The sequence below is a fragment of the Cynocephalus volans genome, chromosome 10, assembly GCF_027409185.1.
Source record: "Cynocephalus volans isolate mCynVol1 chromosome 10, mCynVol1.pri, whole genome shotgun sequence".
Taxonomy (NCBI): domain Eukaryota; kingdom Metazoa; phylum Chordata; class Mammalia; order Dermoptera; family Cynocephalidae; genus Cynocephalus; species Cynocephalus volans.
In genome coordinates, this window is record NC_084469.1 from 16338006 (window position 1) to 16358513 (window position 20508).

The 20508-nt window shown below is 35.9% G+C and overlaps 1 protein-coding gene across 2 annotated transcripts in view; it reads right to left on the reverse strand.

Moving 5' to 3' along the window:
* Positions 1-20508, reverse strand: part of TRIM37 (tripartite motif containing 37) — a 121226-nt gene that overhangs the window by 30335 nt on the left and 70383 nt on the right. For both annotated transcript variants that reach the window (XM_063108987.1, XM_063108988.1), the window contains 5 exons: positions 13280-13474; positions 8267-8575; positions 5440-5568; positions 4908-5097; positions 2968-3086 (listed from right to left, as the gene is read on the reverse strand). In XM_063108987.1, the coding sequence (XP_062965057.1) occupies positions 2968-3086; positions 4908-5097; positions 5440-5568; positions 8267-8575; positions 13280-13474 (942 nt within the window). The remainder of the gene's footprint in view (positions 1-2967; positions 3087-4907; positions 5098-5439; positions 5569-8266; positions 8576-13279; positions 13475-20508) is intronic.

Genomic DNA, 20508 nt, shown 5'->3' on the forward strand with positions numbered 1-20508 from the left:
AGTTTCTTCAGACAGGCTTCTCTTCAAGAAAGAGAGGGACCCATAGTGATCTGACACTAAACGTTTTCTCTACATATTCAGCTCAAATAAACAGCCTTGTTTTTCCTAAGCATGGATACAAGACAAACCCAGACTGTCTACCAGGGCTCATAGGTGTAGGGGTAAGAAGGGCTTCCTGAGAACTGGCTCCTGCTGATAGAATAATACCCTCAGGACTGGGCAAGGCCCCATTCTCTGCGACAAACAGAGCGGGCTGTGAGAGGCGCAGAGCCGCCTGTGTGTCCTGGACTCCCTCCTCCCAGCCTCATCAGTTAGTCTCCTCTCACTGCCTGTGTGTCCCGGGACTCTAGTGGTAAGCAAGCTGTTTAGATACCAAAATTGCAAAGGTGGACTTCTGTGTCACTGTTGATTTGCAGTTTACAGCAACTTTTCTTACTGAGTTCCAGGTGCTTTCTGTCACCATGTGTTACTGAGTAACAATGACCACTTAACTCTAAATCCCACCTGAATGATTCCATACTTTCAAAGACTTGGAAAGTGCAATGTGGATCCTAAATGTGGCCAGATAACTTTCTCTAATTTAAGATAAGCTGTCAGCTTTAAATAAGAAATGAAACTGAGGTAAAAAAAACTTTCAGTGTTTCTCTGTGCTAACCAGCTATTTACTTAGAAAAATTGCTAAGATAATGTGAATTTATAAGTTGGAGGGTAAAATTAAGAAGCCTAAATCATCTCTCATCTAGATTAATTTAACCTGCTTCTTATCAGTTTTCCTGCCCCTAGTTTCACACCCCATTTCAAAATCCGTTCTCCACAATGCAGCTAGGAATTAGAAACACATTTTTTGTGTGTCACATCTTGCTTAGATCCCATCTAAAGGACACAGTCCAAATTCTAGCTAGGACATACAATGGAACTCTTGATAATCTGACCTCTGCCTCCATCTGGCCTCATCATTTGCCAGTCTTTACCTGGTTAACTTCTACTCATGCCTTAGGATATCTTTCCAAGGGTGGACTAGGGACTTGGTTAGTAGAGAGGTAACAGTTAAGACCTCTGGCTCTGGGTTCAAATTCTAGCCCTTCCATTTACTAACTCTGTGGTCTCTAGACTTCTGCTTACTTGCCTGTAAAATCAGGATAATAAAAGTAACCAACATGCAGAGTAACCAACATAACACTGATAAAGTCTTTAGCAGTTTCTGGAACATACTGAGGACTTGGTAAATATTATCTATCATTATTATTATTATTATAATAATTATTATTACATACCTCTTCTTTGAGCTCCCTATACACCCCCCCATCATAGCACTCATCTTCCTATATTATAATTGGCTATTAACTAGTCTCTCTGACACCTAATCAGTGGTTTTCAATTGCTCTCCCTGCCTCCCTCCTACCACGACCACCATACATATCCAGCACACCTAAGAGCTATAACTCGTTCCCTTTAGTCACTGTGGCCCACTCCAGCAAGTGATTCTCAAGGAGAGGTCACCTCTTGTTGAGAGATAGTTAGGCCAGAGGTTAACTGGGGATGATTCTGCCTCTCAGGGGACACTTGGCAATGTCTAGAGACATTTTTGGTTGTTGTAACTGGGGTGAAGTACCACTGGCATTTAGTGGTTAAAAGCTGAAGATGCTGCTAAAATAAATAGCTTACAATGCAAAGAACTGCCCCCTACAGTAAAGGATTATGTGGCCCAAAATGTCAATAGTGCTGAGGTGAACTCTGAAGTAGACAGTAGGTTCAGGAACTATGTTATCACCAGCATCAAATGCAACGTCAGGCAAATTAGAAGCATTTCATAAATGTGACATGGAAAAAATAAACTTGTAATTCCAGCACATGCTGTAAGAATTTAAGCCTCTATAATTCATAATCAGTATGTATCAACACATGGAGAGAAGCTAATCCCCACAGGTCCTTTCTATAAAAATCATCAATCAGTATTTCCTTCTTAATGTTTTAACAATCAACACATGACTTTAAAAATCCTTTCTATTTAATCTCTTCTAGTGAAATAATGCTGCCCACAACAGGGGCATCAACTAAGAGCGAAGACTTAAACGTTTAGTGTTCTCTAACCAAAAAACCTGAAAATGCCACCACCCACACGCTCTCACAGGACAGCAGAGGTGGATGCTGGTACCTGTATATAAACTTTGAGATACAATTCAGCAATCACTGAAATTCAAATGAGTGCAGAGGTGGAAGTGGCAGAGTTTCACTGAAAAGTGAAAAAAAACTTCAATGCCAAATATCATTAAGATGAAGGACACAGCAAGGACAATATACACAACCTTGTTTCAAAACCTTCTTTTACCCAAAATTACAAAATGTCTTCTGTGCTTTTCAATAAAGAATATAATAAACTTGAAAGAAAACGTGGAAGAAATACTACAAAGCATAACTGATAAGTTGGCAGAGTTGAGGTCAGTGACCATAAGGGATTTTAAAAATAGTTAAGGCTTGAAATGCTTCTATAAGAACAGCAAAGCCATCTACAGACATTAATCAAGACTGACTTTAAAAGACGTAGATTTAACACTTAATATTCTAATTAGTGTTTGGGGGTATACCTTCCCCATAAGATTGTGAACATTTCATCTTTGCATATATAGCAAAAATGCAATGCCTGGCATATAGGTCTCTTAATATATTTATTGATTTAGAAGATAAATTATATACAGATTTTTTCCCCTTTGTAAATGCCTCTTCTGAGGAAACATGTCCTTTTATGTAATGAATTATCCATTTTGCCTTCCTCTGTGCTTAGATATCCTAGTAAAGCAAATTCAATGGCACAATGAAAGATGTCTTCTGATCAAGTATGTTGGATAAAAGATCTCAGTAACATTTTTACTGAACTAACCATTCCCTACCACCACCCACCACCCCCACCAGCAAAAAAGGGTCAGTATTCCTGCCTCCCAGCTGAATTATGACTTTATCATTCCTTACCTTCCTCAGGGGCAGCTGAAGCTCCTTCAGGTAGTACAGGTTGTAACTCCCCAGTTTCAGAATTGTTTTCCAAATCAGTCATCTGCATTCCTTCTAGGTGGCCTCCTTTAGCATTAGACCTCAAAGAGGGAGAAAAGGACTTGATATTTTTATGTAACTAGTAAATGACAAAATAATCTATATTTTCTTCTTGTTCTAAAACTGAGTACCGCTAAGCAGGATATATGCACTGGTGTTTAATACTAAATTTCAAATACCATATAAAAAATTTTCACTAAATATCCACAGCGAAAGGCCATGAAATTGGGGATTGTATCAATGTCAATGTCCTGGTTGGGGTATTGTACTACAGTTTTGCAAAATGTTATTATTAGGGGAAAGAGGGAAAGGTACGTGGGATGTCTGTATTATTTCTCACAACTGCATGTGAATCCATAATTATTTCAATAAAAATTTCAATTAAAAATAAATTTAAGTAGAAGTTCTAAATAATATGTTCTCACTAATATGGAAAGATATTATTGACTGAGAAAACAAGATAGACCTTTTGTCTTAAAAAAGCTATATAGTCACAGTTGCCTAAATATACATAAAAACTGAGACACAACATACATAAAAAACTAAGAATAGCAGAAATGTGTGAAGGCAGGAGGTCGAAAAACAGGGCAGATGGAAGATAAGGATGGGGAAACGTTCACTTAATACTGTTTTTTTCCCTTCCATTTTGAACCACTTATAATTAGTTTTAAACTTTTTGCTTACACTACTTTAAATCAGGCAGGGGAAAAAAGACATGAGCAGGACAGTATACACATGAACCAGGCTGGCAGATACAATTAATTGTAAAATGAGGATTACAGCTAAGAGCTGCAAACATTTCTATAGGATTTTACACTCTAGGGAAAAAAAATCTATGTTCATATACATTTAATTTTCATGACTAAAGACAGATACAAATGTCTCTATAACAAATAAAGTATAAAAGCTAGATGCAGCTTTAACTTCAAAGGCACATATGTAATATCAGACTAGGTACTAGGGAAGACAAGACAATCTCCAGTGATTTTAACACTTTTCTACTGCTTACACTTGAGCTAAAACAGCAAACTAAACCACCAGCTGTTCTTTTAGACTTGGTAATGGTCCAGACTGTGAAATTATATAAAATTAAACAAACTTAAGGGATATTCATTTTTCTCTAGATTTAATTCAAAGTTCTCTTCAAAAGTTTCCAAGGTAGAGCTATTCCATTGTTTCAATTTAGAAATATATTTAATATTTATAAAATAGATGAGCAAATGGTTATTAATGGCTTATCTAGCATATCCACAGACAATCCATTCTATAATCACTCTGTCTTTTGAATGGTTGAAACTTTAATTGACATGGCTCAGATTTAAGTTTATGTTTCCTGGGAAACAGATAAAAGTGTGAACTACTATATTTTCTTTTGGGAAATTGCAACTATGAGTTTTGAGGATACTTTCATAAGAGGAGAGGAAAAAGTAAGGTAAAAGGGTAAAAGCAGTGTTAAAATTGCTGGAAGTGCTTTGTTCCATACAAAATATTTGTAAAGTACCTGTGACACAGAATATAGCCCAGTATGAATATCTTTAAAAAGTGTAGGATGGGTGAAAAGAAAAAGCCCCCCCCACCTCACAAGGCAGAGTTCACACAATGTTATACATCACTGCTATCCTAACGTCAGTGAAAATGAGTTCTAGCATATTTAAACTGAACTGCTGCTACTATGTCATCCCATTGAAAAAAAAAAGCAAGGTCTTCAATACTTTAAAAGTTACATTTTAATGCAATAAACTTTCTACCCACTAAAAAATTAACAAAGTAGAAATTAATTTTGTTCATTATGATGCACAGACTTAAAATTCCAAACAGAGTTGTTAGCTTTTATTACATTACATAAAAAGAACTTAATTTACCTCAAGGTGACCATCTTCCTCCTTTTCTCAACAGTAGGTAAGCCACTGAAAACTGCAACCACAACAGCATCTGAATCCAAAGCTTTACACTGTCGGTCTTCAGTTTTTGGCAGAATATCACCAATAGTCCCATGTGTCAAGGCTCGGGGAGAACTATGCCTACTCCCAGAGGGAGAGCTTCCTGGGGAGCCTTCAGAAAAGGAAGAAGGGACATTTAGGCAAATAAACACGAAAGTCCTCTCTCAGATTAGAAAAATCTCACTATACAGATTTTAAAGTACATAAAACCTTCAAAAACAATTTAAAAATACATACAGTCTTTTTGATGTCAGATATTTAAAATTAAGGAGTCCAGTCTAATGGCTGGCCGCATTTTCTTAAGGGTCTGTTCTGTTGTGATATCAAGAAACTCCCAAATTGAACTTTAGCATTTTGGGTGATTTGAAGGTCTAAACCTACACTGTAACATCAATTTCCAATATCAGACATCTACCATCTACTGCTGAAATTACATTCTGAACCCCAAATTCACCTTCAGACAGGGTCTGACAATCTCCTTTTGAACGACTGTTCTCCCCAGAGTCCACTGCTCTTCGAAGTGATAGACTGCCTGCTATACTGGACCGAGCTGGCTTGGGTGAATTACTCTTCTTATTTGTGGCTGCAAAAACATTTTAAAACATTTCTGAATATAGTCAAAAAAGTATTCATTCCTATTTTATTGCTTGAGAAGAATCTTAACTTAAAAGATTAAATAGAAGATTATCCGTAAACTCCCTAAGGAAAATCCTACCAATCTCAATACAATTAAACTAAGCATTCATGAAAATATAACCTCCCAAACACTTGGAAATTGTAAAATATTATTAGATTAAAAAGAAAATTATTGCTGAATTAGAAACAAATCACAATTACAATACTTCAAATCAAGATGTCTGTGGCCAAAGCAACACTGAGAAGAAAATGTGTAGACTTAAAACGAATTAATTAGAAAAAAAGGAAACTAAATGGCCTAAAATGCATAGACTCAGGAAGCTAGAACAATAAATAAGGAGAAGAGACTTATTAATTGATAATAAACAGGTTCAGCAAGGTTGCAGGATGCCAGACCAATAACTGATTACCTTTCTATACACTAGCAGAAGATAATATGAGAATGAAATTAAGAGAACAGTTTCATTTACAACAGCATCAAATTGAATATAATACTTAAAAATAAATTTAACAAAAGAAAATCATGTACATTGAAAACTACCACACATTGGTGAAAGAAAATAAAGATGACAGGAAAGACATCTTATGTTTGTTGACTGGAACACTTACTATTGTTAACAAGGCAATACTCCCAAGACTGATCTACAGATTCAACATAATCCTTAAAACAAACAAACAACAAACAAACAAACAAAAAAAACCCCCAGCTGGCTTTTTCGTGTGTGCAGAAATTGACAAACTGATCCTAAAATTCATATGAAAATGTAAGAGACCCAGAATAGCCAAAACAACCTTGAACAGAAGACTCACACTTCTTTTTCTTTTTTTAAAAGATGACCAGTAAGGGGATCTTAACCCTTGACTTGGTGTTGTAAGCACCACGCTCTCCCAAGTGGGCTAACTGGCCATCTCTATATAGGGATCCAAACCCGTGGTCTTGGTGTTATCAGCACCACACTCTCCCAAGTGAGCCACAGGCTGGCCCTCAGAAGACTCACACTTCTGATTTCAAAATTACTGTAAAACTACAGTAATCAAGACTGTATGGTACCAGCATAGGAACAGACAAATATATCAACAAAACTGTATTGAGAGTCCAGAAATAAACCCTTACATTTACGGTCAACTGATTTTTGACAAGGATGACAAGAAAATTCAACGGGCAGAGAAAAAAGAGGGGCAAAAACAAGTGCTGACAAGGGTGTGGAGAAAGCGGAACCCTTATACGCTACTGGTAGAAATGAAAAATGGTGCAGCCACTTTGGAAAACATCCTGGCAGTGGCAGTTCCTCAAAAAGTTAAACACAGTTCCCATATAACCTAGCAATTCCACTCCTAAGTATATACCCAAGAGAAACAAAAACATGCGTCCGCACAAAAACTTGTGCATGAATGTTCATAGCAGCATGATTGATAATAGCCCCCAAATGGAAACAACCCAAATGGCCATCCACTAATGAGCAAATAAACAATATGTGGTACAGCCATAGAAGTACAGTGAAATATCATTCAGCTATTTCAAAATGAATGAAGTTAATATATGCTACAACACGGATATACCTTGAAAAGGTTGTGTTAAGTGAAAGAAGCCAGACATAAAAGACCTCATACTGCATAATTACGTTTCTATGAAAAGTCCAGATGAAGCAAATACACAGAGATGAAGTAGATTAGTGGCTACCAGGGGCTAGGGGGAGAGGGAGACGGGGAGTGACTGTTAATGGGTATGAAGTTTTTGGGGAGAGGTGTGATAAAAATGTTTTTCGACTTACATAAATGTTCTAGATTTAGAAAAAATTATGATCAACTTCTCCACCGCAAATTATAAATAACTGGTTAGGAAAAAAAAAAAAAAAAAAAAAAGAAAGAAATGCATTAACAGAGACATAAGCAGAAATATAGAAGGATAAAAGATAGTAGATAAGATAAATCTCAGAATTAGATCTTCGAAGAGATGGACCAAATAGACCAGCTTCTCTAGCAAGTCAAATCAAGAGAAAAAACAAGAACACACAAACATGTGATGAAATAAGTGAAAAAGAAATTAACACCCCGTATTCAGAGAAGCATTTAAAAATTAAAACAAATAGAATATGTGACTTTATACCAACAAATTTAAAGCCCTAAAAAAAGAATGATGTCTTAGAAAATTAATTATAAAATTAATATACATTATTTTTTATTAAATAATAAGTGTATTTATTTATAAATATTTATTATAAAAATATTTATAATAATTTAACAAACTAAAGTAGCAGCAGAAATATAAAAAGACCAACTAACACAATAGAAATCTAACAGGCTGTTAAAGTTCTGTCTCTGAAAGAGCTACTAGATGACTTTATGAATCAGTTTAATCAAACTAAAAGTTTGATAAAGCTTGATAAAGTAAAAGGGGCAGATAACATACTCCTTAAATTATTTTATAGCAGAGAAAAGGACTAAAGCTTCCAAATTTATTGTGACAGAGCAATCAAGAAATGCTACCTCTATTGCATAATAGAAAATATAATCAATTTTGGATGAGAAAAAAGGCTGCATGTATTTATAGTCTTACTTCATTTTCTTATCCTGAAAATAACCAGTTATCTAGCTTCTCAAATAACATGTGGAGAAATGACACTAATAGGATCTTTTTCACTTACAGTTTCGTATATAACAACCGGCAACTGAGGACTTTGCCAGGAGCTCCATTCCCAAATCCTGTAATCTGCCAGAGTTTTCGGTTCCACATGCAGCCAGAGCTGCCTGGTCGGCAGAAAAAAGGTTTGTCTGAATGTCTCCAGAAGCAGCGCTGCTGCTTTTTATTTCTGAAAGTGTATTCTTTACATCAGTTTTCATACATCGAACTTCAGCCATTTGAGTTTTGAGTCTTTTTAGCATCTTTAAATCTGAGGGCACTCGCCACATTGCCTGCTGCTTCCTTTGGTCTTTATCTTTTCGAGAATATGACGCTTCAGAGAGAAAGTGACAAGTTACATTAATATAAATTTTAACCTTTGTGATCACTTCGTACCACGAATATATGCAAATTTAATGTGTAATAAGCTAAGGTGCTTTAGGTGTTATCAACAATAAAAACATGCATTAAATTCCATAAATAAAAATATAGACACAAGTGTCCAACCTTTATACACACCTTCAAAGTTAGAATCTGAGTCACATCATTATCACTCAAATCTGAATCATATATTTAATCCAAAAATTTAAAAGCTACCCTACTGCCTTGAGCTTTCTTCTTCATACTTCTCAACTTTTCTCAAATTTTCTACACTGAGCTTTTATGTTCATAACTGAAAGAATGAAAAAGAAAAACCTAGAGCCACATACTTTGTGAAATCAGCTATATATATTAAAATATATATCCTAACTAAATTTTAAAAAATTACTTTACTATTAAATGCATCTGCATCTATTAAGTGCTGTGGAACATCATAAAAGAGTTTCCACTCACTGAATCTTTGTAGCCACTAAAGAAGTGACAGTGTTTTCTCTATTCCCACAGAAAGTACTTGAAGTTGTTTTTAATTTCTTTTCCCCCTACCCAAATATTAAAAAGAAAATTTTAATTTCTTCTCCCGCTACCCAAATATCCAAGCACGAGCAAGGGAAACACACATTTCTATTCTATTGCAGGAAGGGAAAAAGAGGTAGATATTTTGCAAATCAAAACATATTATGACTCAAAGCAAAAAGAAACCAAGTCATATTAAAAACAAAAACAAAAACCCTTAGGGGACCAAGAGGCAGCCTAACTAGTCAATGAACAAATTCTTATTAGCAGAAATGATAACTGAACCTTCAGTTTTAGGGTAGGGACATGACCTAGTTATAGCCAGAAGTCTGCTGGTGTACTTCTGGGACAGATTTTCTTCTGATAGGAAGGTTCTATAAATGAGGAAAGTAAAACCAGAAAGGTGACATAACATACTCAAGGTAACACAGCTAGTAAGTAAATGAGCATGAATTCAAACTTAGGGGTCTGCCTCCAGTCGCTGATTTTGATATTAATAACTTTGCTTTCCAGGATCTCAGGAATAAGGTGTCTTTTCTGCCCAGTCTTTTCTTTTCTTGCTAGTGACACTTTCCTGTTAATAGATGATGCCTGGAGCTGGGGCAGTTATCTTTTTTTTTTTTTTGGTGGCTGGTTGGTACAGGAATCAACCCTGGATCTTGGTGTTATCAGCTAACCAAATGAGCTAACTGGCCAGCCCTGTGCCAACTATCTGATGAATCTGGAATGTCCTACCTCCAGACTTCTTAATATGCATGATAATAAGCGCCTTTATTATCTGGGCTACCAGTTAGCAGCATTTTGTTACTTGCATTTTGAAAGCATTCATAACAAAACATGACCAGAGACTTTAGAAGGCCAGGATTTGCTCTCAGATCTACCATTTAGTTGCTGCAACTTTCTCTAAGTCCATCAACTTCTCTGAGTCCATTGTTTATTTGTACAATGAAGATAATAATATACACATAATGGGGTTGTTGTGAGGCTCAGAAGATTCAGTGAAAGCACTTTGCAGCATAGTTCCCATCCAATCCATTGTCCACCAGGATGCCACAGCTGTTTCCTAAAACTCAAATCAGATGCAAAGGTACTTCAAAAAGTTCATAGAAAAATAGAACTGAAAGATAATACAAATCTTTCCATCTTTTTGAAGACCCCTTGCATTACTTTCCTGCTTAGAATCCTCACATGGCATTCTACAGCATTTAGCAAAGTGCCAGCATGGTACACAAGGCACTACATTATCTGATTCAACCTTATCTCTCAACAGCTTTATCTCTTACCTCTATCTCAAATGTACTCCAATCTTTTGGAATTACTTTCAACCCTTTCTAATACATGGGCCATGCTCTAACACACTTCCACTGTTTTCCCATGTCCTATTCCCTTTGCTCTTTCTGCCAACCCAACTCATCAGATATAATCTGAAATGGCCCCTTCTTCAAGCACCTCTACCACCAGTTGCACCCCTCCTCACAAATCAATTCTTATCTTAATGTGTACAGTATACAGATTATGCTTCTACTGAAACACAACAGGGAAGACAAAAATGTGGACTATGAACAACTTCAGGGTGGAGAGATTTTAGTGATGTTTGTATTACAGACCAAGCACAAAAATACTCAAAATGTTTGCTAAAGAAAATCTTTGTGGCCCCCCACCTCCCACCCTTATGAATTTAAATATTTAAACCTTTATTAACCCATATGGTTCAGGTTATCATTACTAGAAACTGACAAGAATAGGGGTGGAGGAGAGAATTAAAAATCCCAAATGGGAAAATACAAAAAGACTTAAACTCCCATCATCTGAAAATTCATCAATAAACACTTACTGAGCCTGTTTTAAATGCTAAGAACTGTGTTGGGCAGGGGATACAATGGTGAACAAGACAAACACTCAGTCTCTACCCTCACAGAGCTCACAGTCCACTTGAGAAAAATAAAAAATAATCAATTTCAGTACTGTGTGATAAGTGCAAAGACAGGAAAGTGCAAGGTGTTATGGGGAACCTGACAATTTAAGGAACCTGCATTGAAGATGAGAAGCCTTCCTGAATGTGCTAAATCATAAGGTTAACTAGAATTTAGAGCCTCATCTATCACACTTCTTTTATGTAATTCATTTACGGCTTTCAGGACTTACAGTTCTCTATAGTTTCTCTTCTAGACTTCAGTATCTGTCAGTGCTGCCACCCTTCTCCTAGTCACCTAAGCTCCTTCAGTCCTCTTCACATTCCAATTGGTTGCCAAGTACTGTACACCCTAACTTCATGAGGTTATATAATATTACCACTGCCACATTATAAGTAAAATTTTAATTACATATTACCCAGATTAATGTGTTCCCTAGAAGTTAGAAAAAGTTTTCTAATGTCAAAAGATTCTCAAGACATTATCCCAGCTCCACATATTTTAAAGCATATGATAATTGAGAAAATACATAGAAATGTATGAATTTGCCCTCTCAAACTAGGAACCACTGAAATAAACCTCTAGAATAGACTTTCAGTTCTAATAGTTTTCTCGGCATTATCAGCTTTTTAAAATACAGTTTGAATCAAACTACTCCTGAAATAAATCAATGGCTCCTCACTGCCTACTATGAATAAATTCCTCAGGCCAGCATGCAAGGCTTTCCATAGAATGGACCCAACTTTACTTTCTAGTTCTACTTACCACTTCATTTATTTTAAAATCTGGTTCAACTAGATTACCTGATACCTTCCACAATTGCTCCTTTACAGTATGGTGGTTAAGAACGTGGACTTGTAGTGAATTTGATACTTATTACATGGTCACCAAATATGTATTGAAATAAAGAACACACAAGTAACCAAAATAAATGCCAAAATTCAAGCAAGTCTTTCAATACAAAGAAAGTTGGATCTTTCTGCAACATTAACTGTTATTAACAACCCCTCATGGATAAGATTATTTTCATTTGGGGGCTATGACTGTGAAAACAGATGTTAATCAGGATTATGTCCCCTGGCTCCCTCCTTTTTAAAATATTCTTAAAACTCTTTTTGCAATTTCACTCTTTTAGTTTTCATCATCCAGTATTTGGGATATTTTATTTAAACCTACTACAAATTTGTCCTTCAAAAAGGTTAAACCAATTTACACATCTACCTGCAGAATAAGAACCTGTCTGTTTCATTAGGCCTTTGTAAACAACACTGATTATTTTCATTCAAGCAAAACTTTATATAAAATGTACTTGGACCACAGTAAAAGGAAATTCATAATCTGGTGAAGACAGTCTTTCAAACTGATGACCTACACTTCCAGGAAATATACCTTAGGAAAAAGAGGCCTAAATAGTCTGGGCACTTAAGTCCCTAACCCACTAGATCAGCTCTATTTCTGTTTTCCATACAGAGGTTCTGCCTTAGACTTTGTTTGAAAAATGAGTTCCACTGCTTTTTAAAGGAGTGTCAAAATTGCGGTTCTAAATCAGTGATTTGATTTATATAAGGCTATTGTTTAAGAAAGTAGAAATGTGTTCACTATATTTTATTAACTATACTGAGTATATTTTAGAGAGCATTCTCACAAAAATAACTTTTATAATATAGGTTTTAAAGGTAAATCCTTAGCTGTCCAAAATGACTCTATCCCTCAGAGTTTGAAAACGCTCAAGCTTGACTATACAAATCTCCGTTTTGTTACAGTAACACCAATGTAAGTAATTTCTCTTTAACAAATCTTTGCTGCCAACTGGTATACATTTTTAATCTACTGAACATCAAAGCATGAGTAAATCATCTTTTTCTGTGTTCAATTTAGACACCGTTCCACTTGGAAGTCAGAGAATTCATGAGGCCTGAAGCATTTTAAGTTCATTCAGAAAGAGGACAGTTGTATTTACATGGATCCAACTTTCACTTAAGCACAATCTAAATGGCAAAGCATATAAAAACCTGCTTAGAGGCATTTTTACTCTGTTTTTGCACAAAACACCTTTGAAAAATAAAAAAATTAGAATGGCTAATATGTCATTTTTATGTCATATAATAAAAAATCAATTTGCTACAGAAATTCACCATTTTCTAACACTTAGATAAAATACTTGGATGAAAATCCAAGAGTTCTTTTAGTGAACAACAGAAAAAAAGAAATTATCATTGTTGTTATTTTACCTGTGGACTGCAAAAGTGAAACAGGTGGGTGAGGCTGTAAGCCCCACAAATTTTCCATACTGCTCCGGTCCTTAAGGTCTAACAAGTGTATTAAAATTAAGGGATCAATGTCTAATAGACTACTGGTAGCGGCAGAACATAAATGTGCTCTTCTTGACATTTTGCTACTGGCACCCACATAGCCATGGCTATTACCTGCAAAAGAAACAGAGATACAGAAAATGTATGGTATACATTTGCACAAATTTAAGTTTACTTAAAAGAAAAAACAAACTAGTTAACATTGTTTGAATACTTGTCTATTGGACCTATCCATAGGTGCTCATGTTCATGAGGAGAAACACAAAGAAGAAACCAGATTGCCAGAGAAATGTATACGCAGTGACTGGGCAATGGTCTCCTTAGTACCCAGAATTGAGTAGCAACCATCAACCCCACCCTGTGCCCTAGAAATAAAAAAAAGATGACAATGTGTACAATCTGCACAATTGGGAAAATGAGGAGTGAAGGTGAGAAAAAGGAGAATATATGCCACGACCCACTGGGCTTAGTTGAAAGCAGACAGATTCCCATGGTTTAACAGATTCCGAAGAACTAGACATCAAAATAGGAATCTCCTCCAGGTCTCTGGACAACAAAATGTACAGGTTATGACAGTTTGGTAGACTGTTTTCTAGATTGATAAAATACTGGAGTACAACTTGAGGTTCTCTGACTGAACTTGTTAATGACTGACACATATTTTAGACATTTGTGAGCAGATGTCATGTCTACACAAACCTATATTGGATTAAGCTCCTTAAGCCAAGGAAAGCATCTGACTTTTCTCTAGTGCCTAGTACAAGGCCTAGCAAGTATTACATATCGAAATTTTGCTCAAAATTGACCTTCAGTAAAGCTGTTAAATATATATGAGGGAACTCCAAAAAGTTCACGAAAAATACAATTAAAAGATAATACTAATCTTTCTATGAACTTTTTGAAGACCACCTCATAATAAAAAGACATTTTAAAAATGCTTCAGGCAGCAAAGTCTTAGATAGACAATATAAAATAATCAGGTTCCGACTACACATGACTGTTTCAAAGAGATCCAGCAGGAAATAACTTAGGAGAAAACCTCCATTATTCAGAAGCTTCAGGCCAATGAATAACTTAATGTCTTTCACTTATTTTCTCATCCTCATGTGCTCACTTTCTCTCATTTCTTCTACTTCCTCGTCTAAAGATTATCTCACTGCCAATTTTTCTTCCCAGCCTCTACTGCAACTCCTGTTAAATACCAGGAAACCATACCTGCTTCACACCGAAACTGTTTACCTCTTTTCTCAAGCAGTACATCAGTTAGCTAAAAGACTTAAAAAAAAATTAGATTCCTAGCTCCATCCCAGATACACCAAATGAGAATATTAAAGTGGGATCGAGGACCTTTTCTCACTCTGCTGGTTCTGACATACAGTAGGCCCAGTAGCCCGGTGTATGGTATCCACTGGCCTTGTATCTGGTTCTCCTTTAAAAACACAAGTTGCTTATTCTCCCATGTTAAATGCACCTGTAGTACAGAAAGCGGTGTTAACAGTCTCCTGTTTGTCACTGCTCCTCCAGGCCATTTCTCTCACGGCTGAACAAAAAACTATGGTTTGTGCCCTTTGGCTACACCCCTTCTGCGTGTTCCCTCACTTTCAACTATCATATTCCCCCACAGGCATCAAAGGCTTTAACATCTATTTTCAGTTTCTCTTTGAGCTAATATTGACACCATTCTATATATGTGTGTGCGTCTCACGCAAAAATGTACAGCCTAATGAATGTTCACAAAGTGATCACACCCAGATGAAGAAACAGATTACCAGCACTCCAGAACCTCCACCCTTCCAATGCCTCCTAAAATTGCTTACTATTACTACTCCTCAAAGGTAAATTCCATCCTGACTTAAACAACATAGATTAGTTTTGTCCGTTTTGAATTTATACAAATGTAATAACAGAATATGTACGTTTTTGCTCAACATTACGTTAATGAGATTCATCTATACTGCTGTATACAGTAGTTTATTCATTTTCATTACTGCAGTACAACATCCCAGTATGTAAATATATCCAATTTATTTCTCTGTTCTATTGGGAAAGAATTTAGGTTGCTTCTAGCTTTTGGATATTAAGAATAAAGCTACTAAAATTATAAGTAGATATTGTACTTAATGCTCACATGAAAAAAAATATAAAACACCTCATAAAAAAGCAAATGGATTGGCAACAGGCTCCTTTCCCCTAGTATTAAGGCAGATATATTCCACTAACATGTCACACTAATCTACCTGACTTCATTACAGCACAGTGCCTGTGTTATGTACTAGCATGACACTCAAGGCTCTGCACAGTCTACTTCTAAACTACCTTTCCAGCCTACTCTGTGTTCTCACATCTTTTACTTTGTTACACATTACATTTGTTATCCTTAAAAATATAAAAACTAAAAAAGAATGATGCTGTTCTAAACAGTCTTATAGAAATATATTGGCAAACACTGGCTCACATTTCTGCTGGAACTGTAAAAGCCATGGGCATGTGTATGTTCAGTTTTTGCAGGTATTGCCCAATACTTTTACAAAGTAGTGGAAAATATTCCCACCAGCAAGGTCTGAGAGTTTCCAGATCTCCAGATGCTTTCAACATTTAGTACTGCCAATTTAAAAAATATTAGCCATTATGATGGGTGTGCAGATATTGTACATAAAAAAGGAACAGAGCCTTAGAAACCTGTGGAACCCCATCAAGTGTACCAACATACACCTAATTGGAAGGAGGGGGGAGATTTCAATCTGCACATCCAAAAAGCTTTAAAAAAAAAAAACTCAGTGTAGGATAAACTTCAGAGATTCACAATGGAACACATGATTTGCACTTCTCTGACTAAAGAGGCTTGTAAAATATGTATTGGCCATCTACATAGCCTCCTTTGTGAAATGTCTATTCTAGTCTTTTGCCTTTTTATTCTACGAGGTTATCTTTTTTAAATTGATTTGTAGAAATTCGTGATATCAGATGGTGATTTTCAAAAGCAACATGCATTCAGTAGAAACTGTACTTTGGGTACCCACACAACCATTCTACTTTTCACTTTCAGTACAGTACTGAATAAATTACATGAGATATTCAACACTTTATTACAAAATAGGCTTTGTTTAGATTATTTTGCACAACTGTAGGCTAATGTAAGTGTTCTGAGCACATTTAAGGTAGGCTAAGCTAAGCTATGATGTTAGGTGTATTAAATGCCCTTTCGACTTAAGATTTTTTCAACTTATGATGGGTTTATTGGGATGTGACCTTATTGTAAGTTAAAGAGCATCTGTATTATTAACAAGTCTTTTGGATATTTTCAATTAATTCATTTATTCTTATTAATAGAAATAATAATGCTGTTGCAAAAACAAACCCCCCAAAACCCACAATGTAAATTTCTAGGCCAGAATGCACACCTGAGATCCTATAAGCAGATAGATATATGGGTCTGGAAATCAACAGGTGTGTATCCCACTGGTCTCTCAAACTCAACATGGATCAAACTGAATACATTATCTTCTGCTCCTGGACTCCTATTTTATGTAACGGCAAGACCTAAGCTAGAAACCGTAAGGACTCATCCTCAAACCTCCACCAACTCAACCCTTCCGGTCAGACGCCAAGTCCTCTAGATTCTAATTACTTAACACCTCTCAGAAGGTTTCTTTCTTCTCCATCTCTACTGCTATTGCCTTACTTAGGTGCCTCATCATTTTCTCTCCTGGAATATTTTGACAGTTTCTAAATAATCTCCCTTTCTCACCCACCTTTAATTCACCTTCCACTATGTCACCAAATCTACTCACATTCCTTTTTTAAGACTTAGCGGTTCCACAGAATAAAGTCCAAACTCCTTACCCTGGCCTATCTGATATTCATTATCTGATCTTATTCCTGCCTCCCAGTCTCATATTAGCCTATTCTCCATAAAAAGCTAAAGTCTCAATTATTTGAAGTTCTCAAAAAGCATAATGCTGCATCTGCTGCCTGGAAAGCCTTTGTTCTCTGATCATTTCCCTGTTCCCCTAATGAATGCTTAGCTCATTTGTCAAGAGCAAGATGAAGCATCCCTCTTTCTGAAGTCTTTCTTCACCCATTTCCAATTAGCTGTTCTTTCCATGTTTTGGTGCCACCCTGTATTGATATTTACAATCACCAAGTATTGCAATAACTAGTGTTACAGTCTCATTTAGAAAAACTAATTCTCATTCATTCTTATAATCCCAATGAACGCCACAGTGCCTGATACCTAAGGGGCATTCATTGAACATCTGTGAAACAAATAACCTTAGAAATAAGTAAATGTTTTAAGTAATAACCTTACATAATGTCAATCTGTTTTGGAAGTGTGTTATACTGCCAGAACCTTTTAGTTCTCAGATAAGAAATACTATTACAATGTTTTACAAATCATACATGGCCAGCAAGTAGAAACTAGATTTTTCCTACTCAGCTGATTCAATGAGCTAATATTCTAAGTTAGAATGATACTTACAACCCTTTCAGCACTTATTTCTTTAACATAAGTTCTTGTTCAACTCAATGAAAATAACTAAATAAACTAAAAGCAATCCTTCTAAGAATGAAGCCACTTGAATCAATAAATATTTCTTGTTTCAAGCTATTTCCTTATTTAATACTTCCTATAAGATGAAATTAAGTAAATTCTATTTTATACCTAGCTTGTACATAAAACTGACCTCCTTTTTAATGTATGACTTAGCATCATCATTCTTTAGATGACATGACTTTTTAGATGAGGGTGTGGTTCTGAAACATTAACCATTCCAGGCTTGAAATGGATCTTCCTAATTAGAACATAACAAAAAAGCATTTTCACCCTCTACCCCGACCTCACCCCTAATCCAGCTTTTGTTCACTGCCTTATTTTAAAAATCTTTTTATTTCAGAATAGTTTTAAGTTTACAGAAAAGATGAAAAGATAACACAGATTCTTGTATATGCCATATCGAGTTTTCCCACTGTTAATATTTTTCATTACTATAGTACATTTGTTACAAATAATGAACCAATATTGATGTTATTACTAAGTAAATTCCACTATTCACTATTGTTTGGAAGCAAGTCACCAAGTATAGCCTACATTTAAGGGGTGAGGAGTTATGCTCCATCTCTTTGAGGAGGGAGTATCTAAATAAATGCTTTGAAATTCTCCTGTATATGAACTATCATATTTTAGCTAATTGTTCATAAATCTATTCACCTTCAGGTTATAAATTACAAGAGTATGTCTTTTTTGTTGTATTTCCCAGAAATCTTGAAATAGGCACAGCATTCAACAAATGTTTGCCAAATATATGAATTTCCCCAAAGCATACAATAAAAATGAATGGTTTGATTTGCTATTGCATCCTCAACACTTAGAATACAGTGCCTGAATTATAATAGAATACTTGGAATTACAGAACATAATCTCCATAAGAATAGGGAAATCTTTCGATTCAAATATTATACCTCCAGATAGTACACAGTTCAAGTGTTCAGTAAATACTCGATGAATGATTAATTTAAAAAATATAACCTCTTGTTTACCTTGAGTGTGTAAAAATGTTACATACACGAATTTCCCTACCACACAGTTTAAGAGAAAAGGACAGATATAACTAAAAGAAAACAAACAAGGCTGAAAATTTTTCCATAACCTTGACTCAGTACAATCATCTTCCAATTTACACCAAGATAGTCTTTGAATTTTTTCCGTACTATTTAAAAACTTTGAAAGTTACATTCAATAATTATTAACAAAGTATATTCACTCAACATCTGAAAAATATTAAATTATCTCTTAATATACAGCACTAAGTGCTTGGGATAAAAGTGCAGAAGACACACACAATCTTGGCCTCACAGAGCTGAGATGAGTAATAAAAGTGGGTGGCAAAATAAGCAATTACAACAATGCTTCATATACGTCCTAATTGGTTAATTTGAAAGAGCAGAAAAAGGCACCTAGAGAAAACAGTCTCAGAGGGCTTCCAGGACGAAATGAAAATGTAGGCTGAAATGAAGAACTAGGAGTTGATCGTGTACAGGATGAGGAAAAGGTAGAAGGAAGAATGTGTTTGCAAGCAAAGAGATGATAGATCTCAAAGCACATTTGAGGGGCTAAAAGAAGTTCTTCCTGACTAAACAATGACACAGAAGAGTGAGAGAAGTAAGGCTAAAGAAATAAGCAGAAGCCAGGAAATAAGGGAACTTGTGTGTCACATTAATGAGTTTGGACTTTATCCTATAAGTAAATGAAATAAAACAAAGGCTTTCAAAGTAGAGAAGTGACATGGTCAGACATTCATTAGAAGGAGAAAATTGCTCATTCTGAATCCATGCTGTGGGAAATACAATGGAGGGGAGCAATAACGGGTACAGGAACCCAGAGGAGAGGCCGTGGTGCAAGAGAGGCCTAAGACTAGGAACGGGAGCAACAAATGAGTTTAAACCCTCCTAGTCAGGAGGCAGAATCAACTGATCTTGGTGAACATTAAAGGTAGAGTTGGAGGACGAGGAAGAAGTAAACAGACCTTGGCAATGCATTAAAGGTAAGAGTTTGAAGAAGAGGAAGAAGTAAAGATTGCACAGCACTATCAATCACTCTGGTGGTGGCCATCGCTGACAGGCAGTCTGGCAGATGACAAGATAATGATTTCTGTTTGGGAGGTGCTGAGTCACACTCAGACTGCCACATGGGTCTGGAACTCATGGGAAAGATAAAGGCCAGAGATAGAACTTGGAGAGTAATCAGCACATTGACAGTAACTGAAACACAGGTGTGGATGAGATCGCCCAGGACTAAGTGAGCAGTCGGAAGAGTACACGGCTTAGGATGGAAACTGAAACGCTGAGTGGTATTTAAGAGGTCTTCTGTGATTCAAACATGTTAAAAATATACCAGTGTTCACACTAAGGGAAATACGGGTAAAATAGAAGCAGTACAATGCTGGCTTTTAATTGTTCTAGCCAAGATTCACGTGCTTAGTTAAACAGAGCTAACACAGAAGAAACACCCACTATATAAGTCAATTCTTCCGAGGAGCCGTGTGGTTTATAAAAAAAACTGTGTCCAAGTACAAGACAATCTGAGGTTCTAGCCTGGTTGTACCAACAACTATGTGACCAGGAAACTAAATCTCTGAGTTTTTTCCATC